This window comes from Rana temporaria, chromosome 12 (genome assembly GCF_905171775.1).
Source record: "Rana temporaria chromosome 12, aRanTem1.1, whole genome shotgun sequence".
In the NCBI taxonomy this organism is placed as follows: Eukaryota; Metazoa; Chordata; class Amphibia; order Anura; family Ranidae; genus Rana; species Rana temporaria.
In genome coordinates this window covers 91,046,651-91,073,748 of record NC_053500.1, presented here as the reverse complement: position 1 = coordinate 91,073,748, position 27,098 = coordinate 91,046,651, and the positions used below count along the sequence as shown (strand labels likewise).

At 46.7% G+C, this 27,098-nt stretch overlaps 2 protein-coding genes across 2 annotated transcripts in view; both read right to left on the bottom strand.

Annotated features, from left to right (window-relative positions):
- Positions 1-27,098, bottom strand: part of MLX (MAX dimerization protein MLX) — a 198,371-nt gene that overhangs the window by 20,904 nt on the left and 150,369 nt on the right.
- Positions 21,396-24,520, bottom strand: LOC120919596 (zinc finger MYM-type protein 1-like). Its single transcript, XM_040331814.1, has 3 exons — positions 22,853-24,520; positions 22,662-22,764; positions 21,396-22,214 (listed from the first exon to the last, which is right to left on the bottom strand). The coding sequence occupies exons 1-3, from the start codon at positions 24,346-24,348 to the stop codon at positions 22,047-22,049; spliced, it is 1,767 nt and encodes a 588-aa protein (XP_040187748.1). The 5' UTR covers positions 24,349-24,520; the 3' UTR covers positions 21,396-22,046.

Sequence of the window (27,098 nt, the reverse complement as noted above, 5' to 3'; positions counted from 1 at the left end):
CAGCAGACATCATTCAGATATCCCCGCTGAAAGTCCAGGCCGTCACATGACATACTGCGGGCAGGAAGTGGTTTAGGGTGTGCACACTTGTGCACCATATTTTAAATTTTTTTTTACTTCCCAGTTCTGGATCGCCCATCGCACATATACTGCAGGATGTCCTCCCTGGTACCCCTACCCAAAGAGCACCCCAAAGAAGATGTTGTGTCTGTAGAAAATGCAGACATAGGCGTGACACCCACTATTGTACCTCCTGTCCTGACCAACCTGGTCTCTGCATCGGGGACAGTTTCCATCGCTACCACACACTGGTGGAGTATTAGCATACAGTAGAGTACAGCATGGCACACTTTCACACATTGTCTCGAAAGATGAGATGGCAATCACATTTTGAGAAACCCTAACCTGGAACCTTTACAGTTACAAAGTGTAAAAAAAAAATAAGATTTTTGTACTCACCGTAAAATCCTTTTCTCTGAGTTCATGGTTGGATACAGCACTCTCTTGACAAAGTGGGTATTCAGCCTTCAATCAGGAGAGGACTAGGCAGAAAACAGGTTAAATGTTTAAACACATCAAAAAACTGTACAGTACCTGCCCGGGTGCGGTCCCTCTAGGTACAACCCCTCTCCCTGCATCTAGCAGCTCCGTTCGTCAAAAAGCAGTACAAACATAAAAAGAAGGGGTGGGTGCTGTGTCAGTCCATGAACTCAGAGAAAAGGATTTTACGGTAAGTACAAAAATGCTATTTTCTCTATCGTTCATGGATGGACACAGCACTCTCTTGACAAAGTGGGACATCCCAAAGCAGTGTAAAAAAAAAACGAGGGGTGGGAACAGCATTAAAAAAACAGACTTCACACCTTCTACTTGGCCCCTCATCGAATACACTCCCAAATAGATTACTTTTTTGTTAACAACCCGGCATTGCGACTAACCCGCGCAGCACAGATACATCCGATATCCTGGTCCGACCATGCTCCGGTCCTACTGACTCTGGATCTGGGCTCCCCCGCTAGCAGACCCTATAACTGGCGCCTTAACACATTCCTCCTCCAGCACCTCCCCTCGAAATCCGAACTGGAGTCCACCTTAAAATATTATTTTGAAGAGAATGACACCCTGGACACAACCCTGTCCACGCTGTGGGAAGCTCACAAGGCGGTACTGAGGGGTAAATGCCTAGCTCTCACTTCGGCCATGAAAAAAATGCGCAGGCCGCAAAGTCACAAGCTCAAAGGGACCTGAAGGTCCTGGAAAGTTGATTACAGGACTCCCCTACCCTCTCGCTCCTAAAAAAGACACCGCCCTCAGAACAACTCTTGGTGAGCTAGCGCTGGAAAGGTGGAGAAAGCACTACTCAGGCTTAGGCAACTGTACTACAAGGGTAACAAAGCCCACTCCCTTCTTGCTAGGAAGCTACGAGACGGCGCACAAGCTACAACTCCACACCAGATTAGAAACAACTCAGGAATCCTGGTATCCCATCCTAGAGTCATAGCCCACTCCTTTGCGAACTTTTACGAGACTCTTTACAACAATCCGGACATCCCCAGTAATCCTCCCTTGCCTGACCTCACCCAGCGCATGCATGACTACTTAGAGCAGAGCGGAGTCTCCTGGGCTCCAACCCTCGGATCTGGCCCCCCTAAATGCCCCCATCACAGTAGAGGAGTTGGAGCAGACCATTAAATCCCTACCATCACGCAAGTCCCCCGGCCCAGACGGTTTCCCCTATGAATACTATAAAGCGTTTCTCCCCCTCCTGCTCCCCCACATGTGCAAATTATTCAACGCTTTTTTGCACGACACTCTGGTCCCCCACGACATGCAACAATCCTTCATTACGGTGATACCTAAGCCGGACAAGGACCCCCCCCTCTGTGCCAACTACAGACCCATTGCCCTCCTGAATTCGGACTTGAAAATATTCACTAAATTGCTTTCCATTCGTCTAAATTCTGTCCTCCCTTCCCTTATTCATAAAGACCAGGTAGGCTTTGTCCCGCTCCGCCAAGCGGGGGACAACACTAGGAAAATAATTGACCTTGTGGAGGTGGCGAACAGGGAGGGCCGGCAGTCTCTGCTGCTTGGCCTGGATGCTGAGAAAGCTTTCGATCGCTTAGAATGGCCATTCCTGTTCGCCACATTACGCCATGTAGGGCTCAGGGGACCTTTCCTACGAGCTATCCAGCATTTATACTCTGGCCCCAACTCTCAAGTTTGGACCCCTATTGCCCTCTCCTCTGCATTTCCGGTGACTAACGGTACCAGACAGGGCTGCCTACTATCCCCCCTGCTTTTCGCGCTGTGTGTGGAACCCCTGGCCGCCACTTTACGTAAGAACCCAGACATCAGGGGCATATTAGTCAGGGATCGAGAGTTTAAAATTTCACTATTCGCGGATGACATAATCCTCACACTGTCTCAACCTAGGACCTTCCTTCCAGTCCTGCATGCTGAACTAGACCGATACCGGGTTCTATCGGGATACAAAATAAACGCATCTAAATCGGAAGTGCTCCCGATTAATATCCCAGACGGGGAGGTAGCCCGCCTGCAGACAAATTTTCCATACAACTGGAAATCCTTCTCCTTGAAATACCTGGGGATCCATATTACCCCGAAATTCACCACCCTATATCAACAGAACTTCCCCCCCCTTGTTCCGCTCTATTAGGGCCCTCCTCCAGCAGTGGAAGAAACACCACATCTCTCTGCTCGGGAGGGTGGCGTCGGTTAAGATGACAATCCTCCCGAAAATATTATACCTGTTCCAAACCCTGCCCGTACCGGTGCCCTATGCCCACCTGAGAAAACTCCAGGCCGATCTGTTCCAGTATACTTGGAACTACAAGAGGCATAGGATTCCTCGCTCGGTGCTACAGGCGGTCGGACGGAGGACTCGCGTTTCCAGACCTTGTAAATATTATCAGGCAGCACAGTTGAAGGCGATAGCCTATTGGTTTACCCTGCGCTCATATAATAAATGGACGGAAATAGAGAAGCTATGGCTCGCCCCGATGCACCCAAACAATTTGCTGTGGAGCGCAGACGTAGAGGTAGAACCCAAGCGCATGTTTGGCCCCATGACCCACCTCTGGCGAATGTGGCGCGAACTGGTCCGCCAACACAAATTGACGCCTGACAGCTCCCTTCTCACCTCCTTTGCCTGCAACCCCAAGATCCCGGATAGCCGTACCCACCACATGTCCGCACGCACCATGGACCACACAAAATCTTTTCCATTTTGGGAACCTGGTGGACCCACTGACCTGCAGGCTGCACCTGTTTGCTGAGCTGCAGGCCAAATACGATCTGCCGCGCCAGGAGTTCTACGGATATCTCCAGATACGCCATTACGCCTTGTCTATCGCACCAAATTTGCAGTTTTCTCCACCGACCCCTTTTGAAAGGCTGATCCTGGCGGGTTTCACGCAGAGGAGCCTGATCTCCGATATCTATAAAATTTTGAATGCCTGGTCGGTGGACACTATGGGCAAACATGCTTACACGTCTAAATGGGAGAGGGCCCTTGGCGAGGAGAACTCCGTGGAACAGTGGCGGGTGATCTGGGCTCAGGCAGCAAAAAGTTCGATCTGTACTCCGTACAAGGAGAACACATACAAAATCCTTTACTTTTGGTACATGACCCCCGACGTCCTCCATGCCATTTATCCTACTACATCTGACCGCTGTTGGCGCTGTCAGGGGGCTAGGGGTACCCTCCTACATATCTATTGGAGCTGCCCGCTGATTGCCCCGTTTTGGAGTTCGGTTCAGCAGTTGCTGGCTCTGCTTCTCGAAAGACGATCCCTCCCCCTTACCCCAAAATTCTGCCTATTAGGTCTATCCCCACTGAAAATCCCTGCCCCCTACAAGAAACTGACCCGACATGTAATCACGGCAGCGCGCTGTTTGGTGGCACTGCACCGGAAGCGCAGCTCCTCCCCCCCCCCTCCCGAGGCTCTTTATGCCAGGATTAAAGATGTGGAATTGATGGAGAGGATGACGGCTAGAATGCAGGACAGACTGGAGGCCCACGATGAAGTCTGGGAGTTGTGGCACCGACGGGAGGATCCACCCTGAACCGGTAAATGCAGCAGATAGATGACCTTTTACCTTTTCTCTTCCCGTTCTTTCTTCCCCCTTTTCTATTTCTTTTCTCTCCTTCCGTGAGTCCCCTGGTGACTCACACCTAGGGAGCAGTTCAAATTTGCATCTAAACGGTTATTTCTCTCAATGCACTTATTAAGCCTTTAAAAAAAAAAAGGCGTAGGCTCAGAGTTCGCAGCTATGGCACTACATGTTAACACATGGAAGAAATGACAATTACGCTGATATTGCTGGATACAATTGTTATGACTTTATTGCTTACTATACAAGTTGACTGTCTTACATGCATATTTGTAATGAACAAAAATGTCTAAATAAACATGTTATTGAAAAAAAAAAAAACAGACTTCAACCCAACAAAAACCAGAGCTCCTCAATGGAGGAGTTGCAACTTTTAAACAGCCGCCTGCAAAACCTTGCGGCCAAAGGAAGCATCCGAAGATCCACTCACATCAACCTTGTAAAATTTTGTGAAAGTGTGAACGGACGACCAGGTCGCCGCCTTACACACCTGGGAAATGGACGCTTGGAAAGCCCAAGAGGCACCTATTGCCCTGGTCGAATGCGTCGTGACAGGAAAAGGGGGCGTCTGTCCCTTTAGGGCATAAGCCTGGATCACGATCTGCCTGATCCACCTAGAAATGGTGGGCGACAAGACCGCCAGGCCCTTCTTAGGACCAGCTACCAAAACAAACAGTGAGTCAGACCTCCGGAACGGAGCAGTAGCAGACAGGTACCGCAGAGCCCGGACAACGTCCAAGGAATGCAACGCAGCCTCTTTTGGATGTGACAGATGAGGACACAAGGATGGAAGTACAATATCCTCATTGAGAAGAAAGGCCGAAACAACCTTAGGAAGAAAGGAAGGCTGCGGACCCAGCACTACCTTATCCATGTGAAAGACCAGAAACGGAGCCTTGCAGGACAAGGCCGCCAGCTCAGAAACACGTCTGACGGACGTAATAGCCACCAAGAATACCACTCTCTTCTCCTCCCCACCCATGCTGCAGGGGCAGTGGGGTCTCTGTGTGCCCTTCCCCCTCCCAGAGCGGTGGCTGCATATGGAACCAGGCTCCAGTGAAGGAGCACGGTCATGCTGTGTTTAGGGGCAGCACAGTGGTGTAGGGGTTAGCACTTTCATCTAGCAGCAAAAGGGTCGCTGGTTCAAATCCCGACCACGACACCATCTGCCTGGAGTTTGCATGCTCTCCCTGTGTGTGTGTGTATGTTTTATATGCACTGATGAGGCACAGGCAGGCTGCATGACTGGCACTAGTAGGCTGCTGGGCACTGGTGAGGCACAGACAAGCTGCATGACAGGCACTGGTAGGCTGCTGGGCACTTGTGAGGCACAGGCAGGCTGCAAATGATGGGCACTGGTGAGGCTGCATTGATCTCATGTACCATGTCCCCAGTCTCTGACAATCTCCTGTACCATGTCCCCAGTCTCTGAACATCTCCTGTATATAAAACAGCTTACCTGTAAAATCCTTTTCTTGAGTACACCACGGGAGTTTTATCTTTACATAGCGGTGGTTGGACACTGGCACAACCAATAGAAGACAGTTCCCCTCCATATAACCCCTCCCATCAGGAGAGTTCCTCAGTTTTGTAGCAAGCAATAAGGATTTCCATAAGAAGGGGGGGACCTCTGTGTCCTGTGGTGTACTCCAAGAAAAGGATTTTACAGGTAAGCTGTTTTAAAAATCCTGTTTTCTTTATCGTACACCACGGGACACAGAGTCTTATCTTTACATAATGGGACGTCCCAGAGCAATGCTCCATATGAAGGGGGGGGGAGACACAGACAAAGCAGGCCGCCCTAGACCAGACGCTTTATATCGCTGCCTACAGCACACTTCGCCTGAAGGCGGCATCCTCCTGTCCTCTCACGTCCACCTGATAAAATTTGGAAAATGTGTGGACTGAGGACCAGGTTGCAGATTTACAGATCTGAGTCACCCAAGCCTGGTGGTGCACTGCCCATGAAGCACTTATCGCCCTGGTAGAGTGTGCCTTAAAAGAAAAAGGAGGAGTCCTATTCTTTAAACCATAGGCTTGAATAATTGTCTGTCGAATCCACCTGGAAATAGTGGATTTAGATGCCTCTTGACCCTTCTTGGGACCATCTGGCAAAATAAACAAAATATTTGTTTTGCGTATATGAGCGGTTGCCTGCAGATACACTTTAACTGCTTTCACAAGATCTAGAGAGTGTAATCATTTTTCCTCCGCTGTCTGCGGATCCGGAAAAAAAGAAGGCAGGACAATGTCCTGATTTAAATGAAAAGCCGACACCACCTTAGGTAAAAAAGCAGGATGGGGTCGTAGTACAATTTTGTCTTTATGACAAACTAGATAATGCTCTTTGCAAGAAAGAGCTGCTAATTCAGATACTCTTCTAGCCGAAGAGATAGCAATCAAAAAGGCCAACTTCCTGCTTAACAGAATCAGCGGAATCTGGCGAATCGTTTCAAAAGGTTGCCTCTGCAACACCGACAAGACTAAATTCAGATCCCATGGGCACAATGGAGACTTGACTGGCGGATTGATCCGCAGTACCCCCTGAATGAAGGGAATGAGATGCCAGTGGTCTTTGAAAGAAGACTGATAGTACTATTAAGGGTCAAATATCAGCTCTAAGGGCTAATTTCATATCCACCCCTAGCTGGCAAGAATCCTGCTTATGTCATATCTTTGAGGATTCCATCTGTTGGTTTCACACCATGAAACATATGCTTTCCATACTCTGTAGTAAATAAGTCTGGAAGCTGGCTTTCTGGCATTAATAATTGTAGAAAGCACTGGACCTCTCTGGACCTATATGTTTGCCTTGACCTTGTGGATCAGGTCTTTAAGTGACTTGATCTTTTGGCTCTGGTAGGAATACCCGGCTCTGGGCTTTGTATGATCATGCCCAAGTACTCTTTCCTTCTTTGGGCTTGTACAGAGTATTTTTGTAAAATTACCATCCATCCTAAATGCTCCATCGTATCTTATGGTGGTGAGCACGGCGTGATCTAATTTTTCTACTGACTCATCTATAATCAGTAGATCGTCTAGATAAGCTGTTATTGCTATGCCTTGTGCTCTGAGATTTGCCAACAAAGGGGCCATTACCTTTGTAAATACCCGAGGTGCGGTAGCCACACCAAATGGCACAGCCACAAACTGGAAGTGGCGATGTTCTACCGCAAACCTTAAAAATCTTTGGTGAGCAGTATGAATGGGCACATGTAAGTATGCTTCCTTGATGTCTATCGACGCCATGAATTCTCCGCCTTGTAGGGTGGCGACCACAGATCGAATAGTTTCCATTCGGAAATGGCGAATGTTCAGAAACTGATTTTGCGATCTTAGATCCAGGATAGGTCTGATGTCTCCATTCGGTTTTTAGATCACAAAGAGGTTTGAGTAAAACCCTAAACCTCGCTCCTCCTAGGGGTACTTCTGAGACCACCCCTTGGGACAGCAAGTGATCCAATCCCTTGAAGAAGGATGCTCTTTTTAGAGGATCTTCGGAAAGCCTTGAGCTTCGGAACTGAGAAGATGGGATCTCTTGAAATTCCAGTTTGTACCCTAGGGATACTGTGGATACTACCCATCTGTCCTGGATTTCTGTCTGCCATACTGCTGAAAACGGACTAAGCCATCCCCCCCCCTCAGCCGAGCGGGGGTGCCTCTTCATGCAGAGGCTTTGGGGTTTTTGCTTATTAGCTCTTAAACCCCACTGCTTCTTGTTCTTCTGGGTCTGGTGTTCTCTACTTCTTGTGGCTGGCTGAAAATGCCGTCGCCACTGGCTGGAGGTAGATTTACCAGGAGCCGGGTAGAGAGAACGTTTAACACAAGGTCTCTTGTTTTTCTTCTTCATCTCCAGTAACAGAGTGGTTTTCCCACTCGATATATTTTGGATATATTTCTCCAAATCTTCCCCAAAGAGGCGTTCGCCATGGAAGGGGAAACTAGCCAGAAGCATGGTGCCTCTGCAGACCAATGCTTTAGCCAAAGAATCCTGCGCATATGCACCAGCTGGTGTGAAAGACGCGATGTTTGTAGAATCGAATCTCTCATAGCGTCAACAGTAAAACATAAAGCTTTAGGCAATTCCTCCCACAATTTGACTTGTTCCGGAGGTAGTTCCTTCAGCCCCTCTTATCTGGTCCTTGAGGACCTGACACATGTCTACTGCTGCTATAACAGGTTGGGCGACTGACCCAGCCAGAAGGAAGGAAGATTTCAGCAAAGATTCCAATTTCTTTTCCGAAGGGTCTTTGAATACCTGTACGTTATCCACTGGATAAGTCAAGTTCTTATTTACACAATAAATGGCCGCATCAACTGATGGCAAGCTCCACTTCTTGGAAAACTCCTCCTCCATGGGATAACAAATATCAAACTTCTTTGGAGGTAGGAAACGCTTGTCTGGGTGTGACCAGTCTGCGTAGATTAACCTCTTTAACCACTTGCCGCTGGCAAAGTGGTTGTAGAATCCTGACTGGACGTCATATGACGTCCTCAGGATTCTGAGCCGCTGCGCGCCCCCAGGGGCGCGCATCGCGGCGATCATTGTTGCAGGGTGTCAGTCTGACACCCTGCAACACCGATCAAGGTAAAGACTTTCTTACGGAGACTCTTTACCACGTGATCAGCCATGTCCAATCACGGCTGATCACGATGTAAACAGGAAAAGCCGGTAATCGGCTTTTCCTTACTCGCGTCTGTCAGACGCGAGTAGAGGAGAGTCGATCGGCTGCTCCTGTGACAGGGGGGGTTTGTGCTGATCGATTATCAGCACAGCCCCCCGAGGATGCCCACTGGACCACCAGGGATGCCCACTGGACCACCAGGGATGCCCACTAGACCACCAGGGATAAAAAAAAAAAGTATGCCACCCCAGACCACCAGGGATGAGGACACCAAAAATGGATGCCAATCAGTGCCGCAATGGATGCCAATCAGTGCCCACAATGGGCATCACTGATTGGCAGGCATTGTTTGGCACTGGTTGGCATCCATTAGTACAACACATACAATAGTGCCCATCTATGCCCATCCATGCCACCTATTAGTGCCCATCCATGCCGCTTATCCGTGCCGCCTATCCATGCCCAACCGTGCTGCCTATCCGTGCCGCCTATCTGTGCCACCTATCCGTGCCACCTATCCAAGCCCGTCCATGCCGCCTATCCATGCCGCCTATCAGTGCCCATCCGTGCCGCATATTAGTGCCCATCAGTGCCACCTCATCTGTGCCGCCTTTTCAGTGCCCGTCAGTGCAGTACCATCAGTGCCCATCAGTGAAGGAGAAAACGTACTTATTTACAATGTTTTATAACAGAAACAAAAAAAAACTTTTTTTCAAAATGTTTGGTCATTTTTTTTTTTTTTTGCAGAAAATAAATATCCCAGAGGTGATCTAATACCACCAAAAGAAAGCTCTATTTGTGGGTACAAAATGATAAAAATTTCATTTGGGTACAGTGTAGCATGACCGCGCAATTGTCATTCAAAATGCAACAGCGCTGAAAGCTAAAAATTGGTCTGGGCGGGAAGGTGTACAAGTGCCCTGTATGGAAGTGGTTAATAAGGGATGAACAGGAAAAAAAACTTCACCTTGCAGGGATCTTAATGAGCCTAGGGAGGAGACAAGGTGCTTCAGTTAACTCCGAAGAGGGCAACCTGAATGTAGTACGCACTGTTTCAGCATAACATTGCACCTGAGCTCTTAGCATTCGAGAAGCAGAAAAGGGTTCCTCAGACATCCCTGATCCGTCCGACTCCTCATCCCTGTCTGTAGGCGATACCTCATCCTTTTCCTCTTAAGCTTCTGAAAGAGAATCTAATACCATAGAAGACCTTCATCGCTTTTTGTTCTTCTGTGAGGATTTTGTGATTAGCGTAGGGATCTTTCCTTCCAGCTTCCCCATGGCTGCGATATATGTGTCCTCAGTGACATAGGCAGGCCCAGGCGCCACTGGAGAAATTGATATTCCCGATAGTGGCAATGGCTCCTCCTGTATTAGTAAATCAAGATCTACAGGGGAGGACGGTACCGAGTAGGCACGGCTAGAGCCTCCTGTCTCAGGTGGAGGTGTTTTCTTGTCCTTTTTAGTCCCTGAATTCCTTCTAAGGGGTGACATATTAACAAGCAACAAGCCGAGGTACCAATAAGCATATACTACTGTGCTCAGTTTAGCAATCTACATAAAGTATGCAACTTAAACACACAGTTTCATGCTAGGGAGTTGGGGTCTCTCTTGGTAGTGCCCTACCAACCACCTAGAGCTTATGTGCCCCTTTAGCTGCAGCTGCCTGTCGTTGCTGCTGCTTGTGTCCCAAAGGGAAGAGCTGTGGCCTCCATGAGCTTTTAAAGGGGTGTTCCAGGCTTTTTTTTTATGTTTATTAAAAGTCAGCAGCTACAAAAAGGGTAGCTGCTGGCTTTTAATAAACATACACTTACCTGTTCCCCGGTCCAGCGACGTGCCACTGGGAGCTTCGTTCCGGTCCCCCCCCTTCACCGCCGGCACCTCCACTGCAACCGCTGCACCATTTGATTGGACAGGCGATCGCCTGGGACCTGTCACGTGTCCCAGTCGATCGCCTACAGGGAGGGGCTGCCAAAAGGCGATTAGAGTATTCGCCTTTGCAGCCCCTCGGCGGAAGGAGGAAGTGGGAAAGGAAGTCCCACTCCTCCTGAAGCCCCCACTCCCCCCCCAAAAAAAATTACATGCCAAATGTGGCATGTAGGGGGGCAAGGAGTGGATTAAGTGGAAGTTCCACTTTTTGGTGGAACTCCGCTTTAAAAGCATTTGTTTGAGCGCTATAATTATGGAGTGCCCATGCACGCGCCTGTGCACCGTCTATAAAGCACGCCCCTGTACGTGCGCACCTGGGGCATTATGCGGTTGAAAGGGTTTAGAGAGCGACATCCCTGCTCTTCCCGGATGCCTTACCTGCCTAGGACTTGGCAACATATGGGGGAGAGGAGCCGTGGCCGTGCTGATGCAGAGCTATGCAGCAGAAGGAATGTGCTTGTCCAGTGGAACTGACATCCTTGCAGAGTAAGGCGAGTACACTCAGTACTCCCTCTAGTGGCCAAAAAAGAGAAGACACACGACTCATAATTTTGAAAGGGATCCTATGCTTGTTCTTAGGCTTCCCTTTCTCTTACCTTATCCTCACCGCAAGTTTTTTCTGCTGAAATGAACTCAGACAGCACCAATCTTCACCAATCTCTGCGGGTTTGTGTGCCAACCTTCAGGGATATGGGCTCCTGTACGGATACCTCTCCCCTGGGCCTTGTAAAAGACTCTGACCAGGACTTTTAGCTGCTGTACCGAAAGTGCTGGACCCCAGTCCTTCGAAGAGAGACATTACAGGTGACGCCTCACCCATGAGGCCTGGATCCTCCAGATTCAGCTCTTTATTAGCGTCTTGGAAGGATCCTTAAAGCATAGCTCCTCTACCCCCAGAGGGTTCCTTAGCAGAGCTATACTTTTGTAAAGGAAAAAAATGTTTTCCTTAAATAGCTTCCTTTACCTTAGTGCAGTCCTCCTTCACTTACCTCATCCTTCGATTTTGATTTTAAATGTCCTTATTTCTTCTGAGAAATGCTCACTTCCTGTTCTTCTGTCTAACTCCACACAGTAATGCAAGGCTTTCTTCCTTGTGTGGAGAAAGCCTCTTGAGGGGGGAGGGGGCAAGCAGGAGTGTCAGGACGCCCACTAACACACAGCTCCTTTCTTTATCTGCAAAGTAGAGAGAGTGTCCTGACCCTCGTGCTCCCCCCCTCAAGTGACTTTCTCCACACCAGGGAGAAAGCCTTGCATTACGGTGTGTAGTTACAGACAGAAGAACAGGAAGTGAGCATTTCTCAGAAGAAATAAGGACATTTAAAAGCAAAATTGAAGGATGAGGCAAGTGAAGGAGGACTGCACTAAGGTAAACAAAGCTATTTAGGAAAAAAAATGTTTCAGGGGATGAAGTCACGTGGTGTGACGATACGCGTCGGGATTGGAGCGTTGGACAACTGTAGCACCTGACGGCTGGCAAACGAGTTCGCTACTCGTGGATATTGTGCACCGTCTTACTGCTTAAATGTGAGTTTTTTATGCTGTTTTAAATAAAAGTTTTTGCTATATTGGATTATGCAATGTGCCCTCCTTCCCTTCATTTTTTGTGACATCGCTACTCGAGTCACTTAGCATCTCCAGAGTGACACACTGAAGACTCGGAGCAAGAGGGGAAGCAGGACACAGACGAGCTCGCTGCTCGTGGAGATAAGCTACTTATTCCTTCACTTCATGTGAGTGCATCCAGTGCTGGCTGCATGTTTAACTCTTTGTCATACCAGTATTACACTATTTTTGCCGTATGTTATTTCCTTGCATGCGACTCTAAGAGCAGCATTGGTTACAAGAGCAGACCCTCGTATGCAAACCCTTTCGATCAGGCTATACATGCCAGCTGTAAGGTGAGCTGCTGGGACCACTAGTGGTGTGTGTGTGATACTTCAAGGTGTGCGGCTTGCCTATCTCACAAGATTCAGTTGCGGGGTCTTTCATCATTGGACTCTCTTCTCTTTCATTCAGCAGTTGCATCAGACTTTTTATATTTATCGTGTGGTTCTTTGCTTTGGATCTCTCTGTTCTGGACTTTATGTGTGCCATATTTTTACGTTTAGAGATTGTTCCATGTTATAACACTTCACTTGCTTATATTTTAGAAAGATAGAAAGAATACACTGAATGCTGAGCAACAAGTCTGTGAGTGAAAGCAAATAATGAAAGAGCACACTGAATGCTGAGCAAAGAGTCTATATGGTGATCCCCAAAAGCCAGTGTTGAAAAGAGGAAAAACTTCAGTGCAGACACCTCTTGTGTATCCTAGCCGCTCACCTCACAGCTGTTGAGTTTTAGGCTGTCCGTGCACAGCGCTGACACCATCACTTATTCATTGACACATATTTTCTGTTAGAACAGATCACCAGGTGTTTGCAGCAGTGCCCCCTAGCTTAATTTCACTGACAGCACAGAAGTCTTTTTCATCCAAGTGGTTAAAATGTTACTAAACCTGCATTTACTATATCTGGTCTCCCACAGTACATCGAAATGCAATTATTTTAGTAAATACACTATAAACTCCTAAATACCCTTTCTCATCAGCAGTATATAGCAGTCTCTAACCGGCCACTGGTTAAAGTTTGTAGGAGGAGTTTTCATTCTCCTCTGACTGTCCTATGAGGCTGCAGGACCCCTGACCCTATGGACAGCGCCGATTGGCGCTGTGTTCATCAAGCGCACCCTCCCAAGAAAGAAAAAAAAAACTCTAGAAATATACACCAAACTGAGCGTGTGCAGAGTGACTCCAAAGGCTCTGTCTTATCAGGAGATGGATTGGGGACAGTGGAAGGAAAAGATCAGAAAAGCCATGATCAAATACTCTTTTTTACACAATGCAGAGGATTAACCCCTTAGGTTCCACAGTGATTATAACAAGTATGCTTTACTGCATATACAGACTGATTTTACTGTTGTGGGTTTAGTAACACTTTAACTCACTTCCTCAGCCATCAGTAAAAACAGTAGAGAATTAATTTCATTTTTTTTATTTTGAAATGTTTTATTTGAATTGCAATGGTTAAACCACAGAGTGGATCTTTATCCCTGCTGCGCACACATTTGCACTTTACTATTTTTTTTTAGCACTGATTAAGTTAAGGAGCAGACCCCTTGTGACTTAATTGAGTAGCGTTTAGGTTTATTGATAAATTTGTGCGGTTTAAAAAAATGAACTTTGTACTATTTGCGGATCACATGTATTTTTTTTACAGATCTAAGAGATATTACCATTTTTAGGAATTTATGGTATATATTTAGTGACACATATTTATTAGGAATAGCATAATGTTTTTGGAGGTATACATTGATAACATTATTAAGTGCTTCAGCAGCCATGTATATTCATAAAAAGTATGCATTGTGCTTCAACTCGTGCTCCCCCTCTTGCTCTGCACTCACCAGAGAGCTCTCCCAACAAGGGGGTAAACCGCATTCACAGCACATACTAGCTGAGATCTGGTATCTGGTGTACAGTGTTACACACATTTTGTAAACACAGTATCAATTAAGGAGGGGCGTGTCCGGATGGCAGAGGGAACAGACCTGTGAGACTTCAGCTCTGTCTTCCGAGTGGCATCCTACAGGCATCCTATATCCGATTTGCACCAGACCAACTTCTAAATACTCCCCACGGTAGTGGGAACATTCCAGGCTGGCATCCATGGTGAAATACGGGCCACCCGCGCCAGCAACTGCGGCGGAACAGCAGGCCCGATTCAGATGGCAAGATGGCTCTAGGACACAGGCAGAGCAGCATGGTGTGAGGCTGCAGCCACCCATCTCCACTCCTCACAAGAAATCACAGGCTCTGGTGAGTGAATCTGCCCCTGCTCCCCACTGTGCACAGCCAGACCCCCTGCAGTCTCAGGACTCCCCCATAGACAGCGAGGATGGCTCAGGCCCTGATTCCCCTCCTGCTGAGCCCACCCTGGCCACCATCATGCATGCTATACAGGACTGCAAGGCCTCTCTCACTGCACAGATTGCATCAGTCCGCATGGACTTTTCTCTCCTGAAGCAAGATGTGCAAAATTTAAGGGACAGAGCTGGGGAGGCTGAAGAACGTATCAGCTCCCTTGAGGATGTTGTCCACCCCTTAGCTGTTACAGTGAGGGACCATACTGGGGAAATGGTGGCCCTCTGCACCAAAATCGACAGTTTGGAAAATCATTCGAGGAGGAACAACCTACGCTTCGTTGGTTTCCCTGAAAGGGCGGAGGGCTCCCACCCAGAATTTTTTTTATATAATTGGCTGAGGGACATTTTTGGGACTGATGCACCATAATTTTCACATGTCATTGAAGGTGCCCATCGCACCCCTCCGCATCCCCCACCTTCTGGAGCACCCCCACAATCCATTATAGCAAGGATCCTCAACTTCCAAGACAAAGTTGCTATTCTGCGCCTGGCCTGGGAGAAGGGTCCACTTAAATACAACGGTACCCCGATTTTTCAGCAGATGTCCAGCGACAACGCACCTCCTTTGCGGCAGTGAAGGCCCGCCTGCGTACAGAGGGCCTCTCCTACACCATGCTTTTTCCCGCCAAGCTGCGCATCATTTATGAGGGTAAAGCGCACTTCTACAACAACCCCAAGGAGGCTATGGCCTGGCTCAATGATCGATATGGAGTTCTTCCTAGGCACAGGGCTGCCTAATATCTGTGGTCCTAGGCCCCTGCATTCTCCTCTATGTTTTCCTTGAACTGATTATGGATATGTCCATCCTTCCATTTTGGAGAACTCATTTGCCTTGGCTGCACTGTGATCCGAATTTTCATGAAGGTATGGTACGTCTCCCTGCAATAGGCCTGAGAACTATTACCCTGTCATCTTTAATCCTAATAGACTGAACGTCCCCCTTATTAACAGGCCTACTATCCCCCTACAACTACTGCCAGTTGTTTACTCTGCAATCTACTGCATCCGCTGTTGGACTATGATGCTTTTCACCCCTACAATGCTGCTCGGAAGTCACTCTGGACTCCACTACACCCCCCCATACCAGTTAGTGGCGAGGCCACGGTACAGCTCTCCCTCAGTTTAAGGAGGGGGGTTTTCGTTTTACAGTTCAGGGATCCAAGGCTCGCTATGTTGGGGTTGGCCGAGAGGGGAGGGGGGCAAGGGATTTTATCTAGACTTTATGGGATTTTGTTGGTGTTTTTGTTCTCTTTTTTTAATCTGTTCCTTTTTGCACTTTTTGACTCCTATATTTTTTCTCAGGTTGCTGCCTATGGCAGACTTTTAATGTTTTTTATTATTTCATTGCTGGCTCATGGTGTCCTGATGGCGAATCCACGCACTTTTTTTTACTCATGTGCATGTATGTGCTTCAGGTGGCGCGGCCTGTCTGGTCATTTATATTCTTGTTACTTTGTGCTTATTTACTACTGTATGTTTTACAATGGCAAAGCCCCTAAGGATAGTCTCCTGGAATACTAGAGGTCTGAATGCACCCCAGAAGAGATCCCTGGTCTTTTCAGTATTAAAAAAATTTCACCCTCACATCTGCCTCCAAGAGACTCACCTTACAGGCTCTAAAACAAGGGCTCTAAAACGCCCGTGGTTGTTGCCACTCATACCAATTACTCCAGGGGGGTTTCCATCCTTCTAGCCAAATCTCTCCCGGCTGAGACGGTACAAGTTAAAACCGACCCTGATGGGCGGTTTATTGTTCTTACTTTGCAAATTTCTACTGTGACCTTTACCCTGGTGAACATTTATGTGACCCCCCCCCCCCCGTTTTCGGTGGAGGTACTCTCTAGACTGTCACTTCAGCTGCTGACTAGACCCCCTGGCCCCTTACTTTATGTGGGGGACTTTAATGCTATATTAGATCCAACTATGGACCACCTGGGTGGTCGAGGTAGACCCTTTCCCTCTTTTCAAGACTGGGTACAGGTTCATGGCCTTACAGAGGTGTGGCGAAGGAAAAATCCGGATGTACGCCACTTTTCCTGCCATTCGGACTCTTTCCACACCATGTCCAGACTAGATATGGTGTTTGCTCCGGCTGAGACCCTCCCTGTTGCCGTTTCATATCTGCCTAGAGGGGTTTCTGATCATGCCCCTCTCTCAGTGGACCTCCTCCTCCTCCCAGGTTCAGGGCCTGCTATTTGGAGCCTGAACTTATACTGGTTGGAGGACGAGGTAGTGCAGGGAGAATGCAGGACAGGCATCACAAACTATTGGAGGGATAATCTGGGAACAGTAGACCCCTCCACTGAATGGGACGCGTTTAAGACAACTCTGAGGGGCACTTTCATGTCCATCACAGGGGTCTTGCGCAAAAATAACCGGATGCTTACAGAGGAACTTGAGACTGTTATGGTACGTACTGAGTCTGCTTATGCCTCTAACCCTGCCTCTGACACGAGGGAGGCATGGTTACAGAGCCGTAGGGAGTATGAACTCCGTCTGTTAGATCTCACGCAAAAACACAAAAATCGTTTGAACATGGTAAAAAAGCCGGACGTCTCTTGGCATATCTGACTAGACCTGACCACTCTCCCATTTCGATCCCACATATCCTTACTGCTCAAGGCCCCATCAGTGACAACCCAGGGGATATCCTAGACTCCTTTTTATGCTTTTACAAAGACCTGTATACCTCTAGGGTTGACTACGATGACTCCCAATTGAATGACTACTTGGCTGACATATCTCTCCCCTCCTTGTCAACGGAGGGGCGTGAAGTGCTGGATGCACCTATCTGGGTTGAGGAAATTGCTGCAGCCATTTCACAAATGCCTGCACACAAGACTCCGGGCTTTGACGGTTTCCCGACTGTATGGTACTCACAATTTAAAGACCTTTTGTGCCCCTTTCTTTTGCGAACCTATAACAAAGCTCTAGATGTCGGGATCCTCCCCCCAACGATGCGAGAGGCTTTGATTGTACTTCTATTAAAACCCTGTAAGGACCCACTTAATTGCGAATCTTACCGTCCAATTTCTCTTATTAATGTGGACGTTAAGATTCTGGCCAAAATATTGGCAAACTGTTTGAACACTGTAGTCACGTCCTTGGTCAATAGTGACCAAGGGGGCTTTATCCCCGGCAGGTCCACCAGAATGAATATCCGCAGGCTGTTTCAAAACCTGCAATATCCACACGACTGTCCTCCCACTCGTGCTATTGTTTCTTTGGACACTTGCAAGGCATTCGACAGTGTGGAATGGCCATATCTGTTTTGGGTGTTACAGATGTATGGCTTTGGCCCCCGTGCTGTAGCATGGATAAAACTCCTTTACACCTCCCCTGTAGCTCGGGTGCGGGTCAATTCCTCTATCACTGGCCCCTTTCCGATTACTAGGGGCATACGACAGGGGTGCCCGTTGTCGCCCCTCTTGTTTGCCCTGGCCATGGAGCCACTTGCGGTTCGCATTCGCTCCTCCCCCTCAATTAAAGGACTCCCAATTGCTAATATAGAGGAGCGCATTTCACTTTATGCGGATGACACATTGGTGTATCTGGCTGATACTAATGAATCACTTCAGGCCCTGTTGGTGGAGATTATTACATTTGGAGACTATTCTGGCTTCCGGGTGAATTGGGATAAGTCTAGTCTTTTCCTCCTAGATGTGGCTGAGCCTCCCCTGATTCACCCGGATTCCAAGCTTCAAGTGGTATCCTCCTTTAGGTACCTTGGGGTTCTGGTGCAGACCCCTTTATCTTTATATGTCGCCAATAACTTAGATCCTCTATTGGTCCGCCTTCAGGAGCAGACCAAGCAGTGGAAGGATCTGCCTCTGGATTTTATGGGGAGGGCCAGCGTCCTGAAAATGATCTACCTACCGAGATTACTCTATATCCTTGCCAATTCCCCTTGCAAAATACCTAAATCTATTTTTAAACGTATAGATTCAATATGTACTACTTTCCTGTGGAAGGGTGGCTCCCCCAAGGTAGCACTTGAAACACTACGGTTGCCAGCGCACTTGGCAGGCCTGGCATTTCCCAACTTCTTTCTATATTATTTGGCATCCCAGTTGGTGCACATCCACGATTTGCTGTGCCCGGTTCTGGCCAGTGCCTCTACCTCCACGGAGGGAGCCATCGCATCTTCTCTGCAAACCCTACATAATATTATCTACAGAGGTCGTGTCCCAGATCGCCCCGGAAACCTCCCTACTTGCCACTTCCCTTTCCTCTTTTCGTTATATTGTCACTAAAGTATTCAGGCACACCTGGCTGTAATCTCCCAACAACCCCCTGTGGTTTAACCCCAATCTGCAGGAACTATACTCCCTTCCTGATCCCAATCGCTGGTACTCCAAGGGGGTTAAATATTTATGCCACCTGTACAATGCTCAGGGCTTTAAATCTTTTTCTCAGCTACGTTTAGATTTCGATTTACCAAGATCGTACCTATTTTATTACTACCAGCTCAGGCACGCTATCCGTGCCCAGTTTGGCTCCCCAGGATGATCCCACTGACCTGCCCCCATTGGAAAAACTGCTCAGACAGCAAGATTCCACTAAACTTGTCTCCACCTATTATGCAGCCCTAATGACTGGCTTTAACCCCAGGTTTCACAAAGCCCAGGTAAAATGGACCTCTCTGGACATCTCCCTGGTAGACGAGGACTGGTCAGAATTTAGTGATACGTATAAAACCTCTGTTATTGCTTCCCGGGACCGCATCATACAGGTCAAAATTCTCCATCAAACCCACCTCACTCCGGCTAGGTTACACAGGATGCGTCTCCTGCCCTCAGCTGCCTGTTTCCGCGGCTGTGAGGCCGATTTCTTACACTGCTACTGGACATGCCCGGTAGTCCAGGACTTCTGGGAACAAGTGGGTGCTTTCATCCCATCGGCGCTGGGCCTCCTAAACATTATCCACCCCAAGAACTGCCTATTAGGCATCTTTGGCGAATTACACCTATCATCACATGCCAAGAGACTGCTCCGTATACTCTTCTTCTATGTTAAAAAAGGTAATTTTACTGTCCTGGAAGGGGACACAGACCTCTCTGAAATCGCTCTGGTTAAAACTCAATGACGCAATCCCACTGTATAAACTTACTTTTGAACTCCGGAAACGGAACAAAACCTTCCACAAAATTTGGGGTAGATGGTTGGCTAGTCCGCTAACCCTCTCCCAGCACTGATTGTACTACTCTTGCTTGACCATTGATGGGCCGTGCCTCACGGATCTCTAATGTCTGGACCTCTGCTTTTGCTATATCCCGGTATTATACCTGAGCCTTTTACCACTGTGCCTACTTTATATTGCATTGATGTCAGTTTATTTTTCCATGTTTGAGTGTATTGCTTGATGTTTATGACTAGGTTGTCTGGTGTTTTTGTTTGTATGTTTTTCTGTTTGTTGGTTTGTCTTAAACCTAATAAAAATATCTTTAAAAAAAAAAACCAGTATCAATTAATTTATTATCTACTTTATAGAGCAGCACCACACCGACTTTACAATTTTTACTGTTCTGAGGCCTCGTACACACGACTGTTTTCCTCGATAAAATTAGTGTTCGTAATGGAGATAGCACATTCGTCACGCTGTAAAAATTATTGCATCGTTTAAATGCTGCGCATTTAAATCATCTTTAGAATGGTACAATAATGAACTTCTTTTGCTGCTGATATTTACACAGTTCTGACTAACTTTTTGTACAAATTTTCATGCTGATCTCATAATCTCTTTCGGCGCACAAACGACACGGCGGAATCAGATGAGCAGGTCTCTGAAATTTGGCCTAGTTCATCCGAAAATGACGACATGGCGGAATCAGATGAGCAGGTGTCTGAAATTAGGCCTAGTTCATCAAAAAACAACAACATGGTCGAATCAGATGAGCAGGTGTCTCCAATTAGGCCTAGATCATCCAGAACCGATGACATGGCAGAATCAGATAAGCAGGTGTCTCCAATTAGGCCTAGAACATCCAGAAAAGACGACGTGGCGGAATCAGATGAGCATGTGTCTAATTATAAATTTGTCGAACGACGACACAACAAGCCCAGAGCCTGATGAGGAACCGTCAGAAACGTGGAGCAGATACAAGGCATCGAACATGTCCTACGCGGAAATGGCGGAAATCTTGCTAAAGTCTAATTATGATGGCAGGCATTATGGATAAAGTGCAAAGAAGTCTGACTAGACATTTTGGGGTGAAACGATCAAAGGAGCAGCTCAGAAAGAGGTGGTCAGACCTCAAACTGAGGGAGCCGGAACAGTTAAGGAGCATTAAGAGAATGCTTAAAAAAAGTATGTACTTCTCCTGTGTCCCTATTATTCTTGTTTTTCAGAACTTGCATGTTGCTCCATGTTGTTGCTTTTGAATATAGGACCTTAGAAAATAACAGTCGTTTCAGACACATTTGTTCGGCCACTACGATGTTTTCTGAAGATACAGGGTTAAAACTATTTTAATATGCCTGTTTATATTCAAGAAATATGATTACATAGGTATCTAGCCAGTGGCGGCTGGTGAAGTTTTAGGATGGGGGGGCGCAAGAACCCGCCCATTTATGTTTGGCACCTCCAACTTATTGTATTGTACACCTTATATAATCCATCTACTCCATCCCCTGTATTCCACTTGCTTCCACCCATAGTTTCAGGAGTATACAGCTCAGCATCACAGGACAGAGTATACAGCCACAGAGTATACAGCCCCAGCATCACAGATCATAGTATATAGTACAGCCTTACAGATCGGCACAAACAAACTGAAAAATTACACCGATAGTAATGAAGGACTCTAAATTTGCATTTAGCAGGTGATTATGTGTCATTCCTGCTAGATAAAATATAGAAAACCTTAATGTTTAAGTCAACTGTTAAATAATGCAATAAATTTAGCAGGAATCAGTGAATTTTTTTAAAACAGTAAACAAACTTTATTGCACAACAAACAGCAACCAAAAAAATCTTAAAGTAAAGGTGACTAAATACAAATGAATGCCACATTCACATTCGCACCAGTATAATTATTTGAAAAAAAATTTTGCTCGCCTCTCTTTCTGGCTTGCAAATTTTTCAATGACCTTCTGGTTGAAATCAGTCATCTCTGTCACCACTCTCTTTTCCATGGACAGCATGGCCAATGCATTCAGCCTTTCCTGGGTCATGCAATTTCTCAAAAAAGTCTTTATCCTTTTTAAGGTTGAGAAGCACCTCTCAGCTTCTGCTGTGGTCATGGGTGTGGTGATCAGGATCTTCAGAAGAGTGACAGTCTCTCTAAATCCTTTTTTTAGATTGTTCTCCATAAACAGCTGAAGTAGGTCCACAGCACCATTACATTTTCTGAACTCGTCTGTGCAGTAGATGAGACTAAGCTCTGTCTTTAACTAGCTTTTATTGAGCTGTGGATAGGCCTTCAAAGTCTTACTGAGTGCATCCTCCGGAAACTCCATTGCGTACTGTTCAAACTTGTCTGCTTGAAGCAAGGTGGCACTAACAAGGTGGTTTGTGAAGAAGAAACGTTGCATGGTGTGCAAAAGTATGGTATCACAGACCTATGGATTGAAGGAGAAAAACAAAAATTATGTAGTGAAGACAAATGTCAATGTCATCTCTGTTAGCTCCCTGAGCATCAGAAATGCAGGAAACTTGACAAACTGATCTCCCTTCATAACTTAAAACTGGTCATTTTAAATGTTCAGTTTTAAGTTATAAAAGAAGATCAGTTTCAGTGGTTTTGAATCCATAACTTCTCAGAACTCCATAAACATGAACATGACATTCTTAGTAAATATGTCAGGTTTCATGTATTTCTGATGCTCAAGCAGCTAACACAGATGAAGGCTGTAATACTCATGTTATCCACTAGAGGGAATAACAAATCCTTTCAGATCTCATCATTTTTATATGAATATTGTAAGAAAAATATTTTTCTTTATAATCTTCATATCTATTTTAGAGAGCTATCAAAAAGAAAAATATTGCAACAAATAAAAACTCACCTCAGATGCAATGCGTTTATGTTCTCCCAGATTCAGCGAGCGCCGCCTCCTCTGTTGAGAACCACCTTGAATGCTTTGGTCAACCAGGGATGGGATAGAATCTCTGCAAAATGTATGAACAATAATAATAAAAATAATAATAATAATAATAACAACAACAACACATGTAAAAGGAGGAATACAGCTGCTACCTGATCTTCATAACGTCCTTCTGGAACTGCTCGATGCTCCCCTTAATGTGGACTGAATCTATGTCCTTCTTCTGGAGTTTGGCATAGAGGAAGTCCACATGGGGCATGATGGTGTGGAAAAGCGTCAGGAAATATTTAAAATCCCGATCCTCCAGCATCGCGACAAAGCCTGCTGCCTCTCTCATGGTAACAGGGTCAAAGTCACCTGAGTCTCGGATTTCTTCAAAACAGCGGATGAGGTCCTCTCTGTGCTCAAACACCGTATTGACAGCACGGCTGTGGAAGTTCCATCTGACACTGCTTGATGTCGGTAGTCTATGAGCAACTATTTTATCAAGCACATCTGTGCGCTTGGGTGATCTTGAAAAAAAGCTGGCAAATCCTCCAAGGTTTGCAAAAAATAGTCTCACTTTGGGAATTTGAGAAGTGGCTTGTTGCATTATTAGGTTCAGCTGATGTGCATAGCAGTGGATATAATGGGCATTTGGGTACACATCTTGTATCTTCTTCTGAACACCTGCAGTGGCACCCCTCATCACACTCGCTCCATCATAAGCTTGGGAGATCAGCTTATGTTTCTGATCCTCTGGAAGGATGACAGCAAGGCGCTCTTGTAGTGCTGTAGCGATGGAATCTGCTGTAGTAGATTGCAGAGGAATAAACTCCAAAAACCTCTCCTGTACGTTGTTGTTGGCATCAATGTAGCGCAGTACAATCACAAGTTGGCACTGTGTGGCAATATCGGTGGTCTCGTCGGCCTGGATTGAGATGAAATCGCTGCTCCGTGCTTCTTGGATAATGTGCTCCCTCACAACAGACAACATACAGTCCAAAAGCTCGTTCTGCACAGTTTTTGAAGTTCCCTTGAAAACAGTGGCATTCTCAAGGTGCTCTTGCAAAACTCCATCAAGAGAAGCAACAAAATCCACCAAGCCACGGAATATCCCAGGATTCTCTGATCTCTCGCTTTCATCATGGCCACGCAAAGCCAGTTCAAATGCACCACAAAATTTTACGCAGTCTATTATTCTAGACAGGATGTGACGATTTTTTGTGACCTCTTCATTGTGTTTTCTAATGCCAATTCTGTAGCCTGCATCTAGCTGTTCGCCAATGCTACGCTTCCCAAAAAACTCAAGCCTCATGAAGTTGTCAAGATGGCTTTTCGTCATTTCATGCCGCTTGCACTTTTCAGTGAGATGCTTTAGGTCGCAAATTCCTGTTGATACCCACAACGTGTCAGTACCATGACTTCGAAAAAGCAAACAGGGGAAGCAATAATAGGCATTTGTCACATCACATCCAGCTAGCCAACTCCATTTGTTATATGAAGTGGGGGAAAAGCTTCGAGTGTAAACTCGACCACGATCACTTGACCTCTGCTGGATTTGCAATTTGGGTTGATGTGGTCCAAGCTCCTTTATCCTTTTTTTTTCATCATCTGAACGCCTTGTGAAGGGCACTTGCTTCAAAGATAGAACTGAATTGTCATTCATTTTGAAAAACAAATTCCACAATGATCAGTACCTATGAGTCAAATGAGAATCAGGGTAAGTTTATAAGATAGGTATGGCTGCCAAATCCAAGTGTCTATTTCATCAAATGTAGCCTCACTGTGCACGTCATATGCAGACTCACTGTGCCCATTAATTGTAGCCTCACTGTGTCCATTATGAGGGATTCCCACCATCCCCGTGATGAGTTCCCGGGTCTGTACACCCGCTGTGCCCATTATGAGGTGTTCCCACTATCCCTGTGCTGAGTTCCCGGGTCTGTACACCCGCTGTGCCCATTATGAGGTGTTCCCACCATCCCTGTGCTGAGTTCCCGGGTCTGTACACCCGCTGTGCCCATTATGAGGTGTTCCCACTATCCCTGTGCTGAGTTCCCGGGTCTGTACACCCGCTGTGCCCCATTATGAGGGGTTCCCACCATCCCTGTGCTGAGTTCCCGGGTCTGTACACCCGCTGTGCCCATTATGAGGTGTTCCCACCATCCCTGTGCTGAGTTCCCGGGTCTGTACACCCGCTGTGCCCATTATGAGGTGTTCCCACTATCCCTGTGCTGAGTTCCTGGGTCTGTACACCCCTTGTGCCCATTATGAGGGGTTTCCCACCATCCCTGTGCTGAGTTTCCCGGGTCTGTACACCCGCTGTGCCCATTGTGAGGGGTTCCCACTATCCATGTGCTGAGTCCCCGGGTCTGTACACCCGTTGTGCCCATTATGAGGGGTTCCCACCATCCCTGTGCTGAGTTCCCGGGTCTGTACACCCGCTGTGCCCATTGTGAGGGGTTCCCACCATCCCTGTGCTGAGTTCCCGGGTCTGTACACCCGCTGTGCCCATTGTGAGGGGTTCCCACTATCCCTGTGCTGAGTTCCCAGGTCTGTACACCCGTTGTGCCCATTATTATGGGTTCCCACCATCCCTGTGCTGAGTTTGTGGCTGGCTTTTATACTGGCAATAGACTTCAGAGAACAGGGTACATTATGTAGCTTCAACCTGATCACCACATTTTTCAAGGTGTTCTGGATGCATGTTTATTCAATATTGCCATGTGAAAAACACAACCAGGAATTTTCAGTTTATCTTCGAAAAACAGCTATCAGTAACAGTTGTTGTTTTGGGGTATTTGCCTTTAGATTGCACACTTGAAAGGAAGTAAAGACTAGGGGTCTCCAAACTATGGCATGACAACCACATCCGACCCACTACAAGATTTTACCCGGGGTCTGCATCATATACCACAGGGCTCTGCACATCAAATACCAGGCTGCACATTATACACAAGGCTCTGTACATCATATACTACAGAGTTTGACAAATTTGCTTGGAATCTAGGAGTCAGCTAAAAAAGTTAGGAGCCAAAGCTCGCGCGCAGAATGAGCAGCGCCCGAATATGTAAACGGTATTCAAACCATACATGTGAGGTATCGCCGCGATTGGTAGAGAGAGAGCAATAATTCTAGCGCTAGACCTCCTCTGTAACTCAAAACATGCTACCTGTAGAATTTTTTAAACGTCGCCTATGGAGATTTTAAAAGGTAAAAGTTTGTCGCCATTCCACAAGCGGACGCAATTTTGAAGCGTGACGTGTTGGGTATCAATTTACTCGGCGTAACATTATCTTTCACAATATAAAAAAAAAGAAATTGGGCTAACTTTACTGTTGTTTTATTTTTTTATTAAAAAAAGTATTTTTTTTCAAAAAAGTGCACTTGTAAGACCGCTGCGCAAATACGGTGTGACAGAAAGTTTTGCAACAACCGCCATTTTATTCTCTAGGGCGTTAGAATAAAAATATATATAATGTTTAGGGGTTCTAATTAGAGGGAAGGGCAGTGAAAAAATACATTAGAACTGCTGTTTTTTGCTACTTGTAATGTAACCTGTAATGCCAACGGCCACCACAAGATGGCCACTCCTAGATTCCTTCTGCAGGCCTCAGCTTCCTTCGGTGAAGGCCGCAAAGCCTCAATTACCGGCTGGCCCGCACCGGCCGTTGGGAGCCAGCCGGTAATTGAGGCCGCGGCTTTGCGGCCTTCACTGCGGACATACTGCACAGGATTACCAGATACTGTGACATACTGCATGAGATTACCAGATACTGTGACATACTGCATGAGATTACCCATAATTCCGTGAATTGGGGCCCCGATGACAGACTTTGCAGTGTGCACAGAGGACACAGGAGGCTGTATTCGCGTGCTATATAACAGAAAGGGGGCGGGGCCAAGAGCTTCACTCGTAACGTAAGAGAGCGGCTGTAGTCATGGGTGTAGGAACCCTTACAAATCTGGGGGGGACAGCATTTTTACTCGCCAGGTATATTCTTATTCAGTAAACTGGGAGTTGTTTATAACTGGTTAGGCAACACAGTTAAGCCTTTAATTGCCCTAGATCAGGGGGTCTCCAAACTGTGGCCCTTTACTTGCTTTTATCTGGCCCTTGGGGCAATAATTTATCTTCTGACATAAAAAATGGGGCACAATTCCTCCTAATGACACCAACAATGGGGCACAATTCCTCCCAATGACACCAACAATGAGGCACAATTCCTCCCAATGACACCAACAATGAGGCACAATTCCTCCCAATGACACCAACAATGAGGCACAATTCCTCCCAATGACACCAACAATGAGGCACAATTCCTCCCAATGACACCAACAATGAGGAACAACTTCCTTCTAATAACACCAACAAAGGGGCACAATTCCTCCCAATGACACCAACAAAGGGGCACA

What these genes read in the sequence shown, in the direction of transcription:
- LOC120919596 (XM_040331814.1), bottom strand. Translation starts at nt 24,348, where the DNA reads ATGAATGACAATTCAGTTCTATCTTTGAAGCAAGTGCCCTTCACAAGG. An exon ending in AAGGACGTTATGAAGATCAG is followed by an intron (nt 22,765 to 22,852) that starts GTAGCAGCTGTA and finishes TACATTTTGCAG; the next exon opens with AGATTCTATCCCATCCCTGG. An exon ending in ATAAACGCATTGCATCTGAG is followed by an intron (nt 22,215 to 22,661) that starts GTGAGTTTTTAT and finishes TTCAATCCATAG; the next exon opens with GTCTGTGATACCATACTTTT.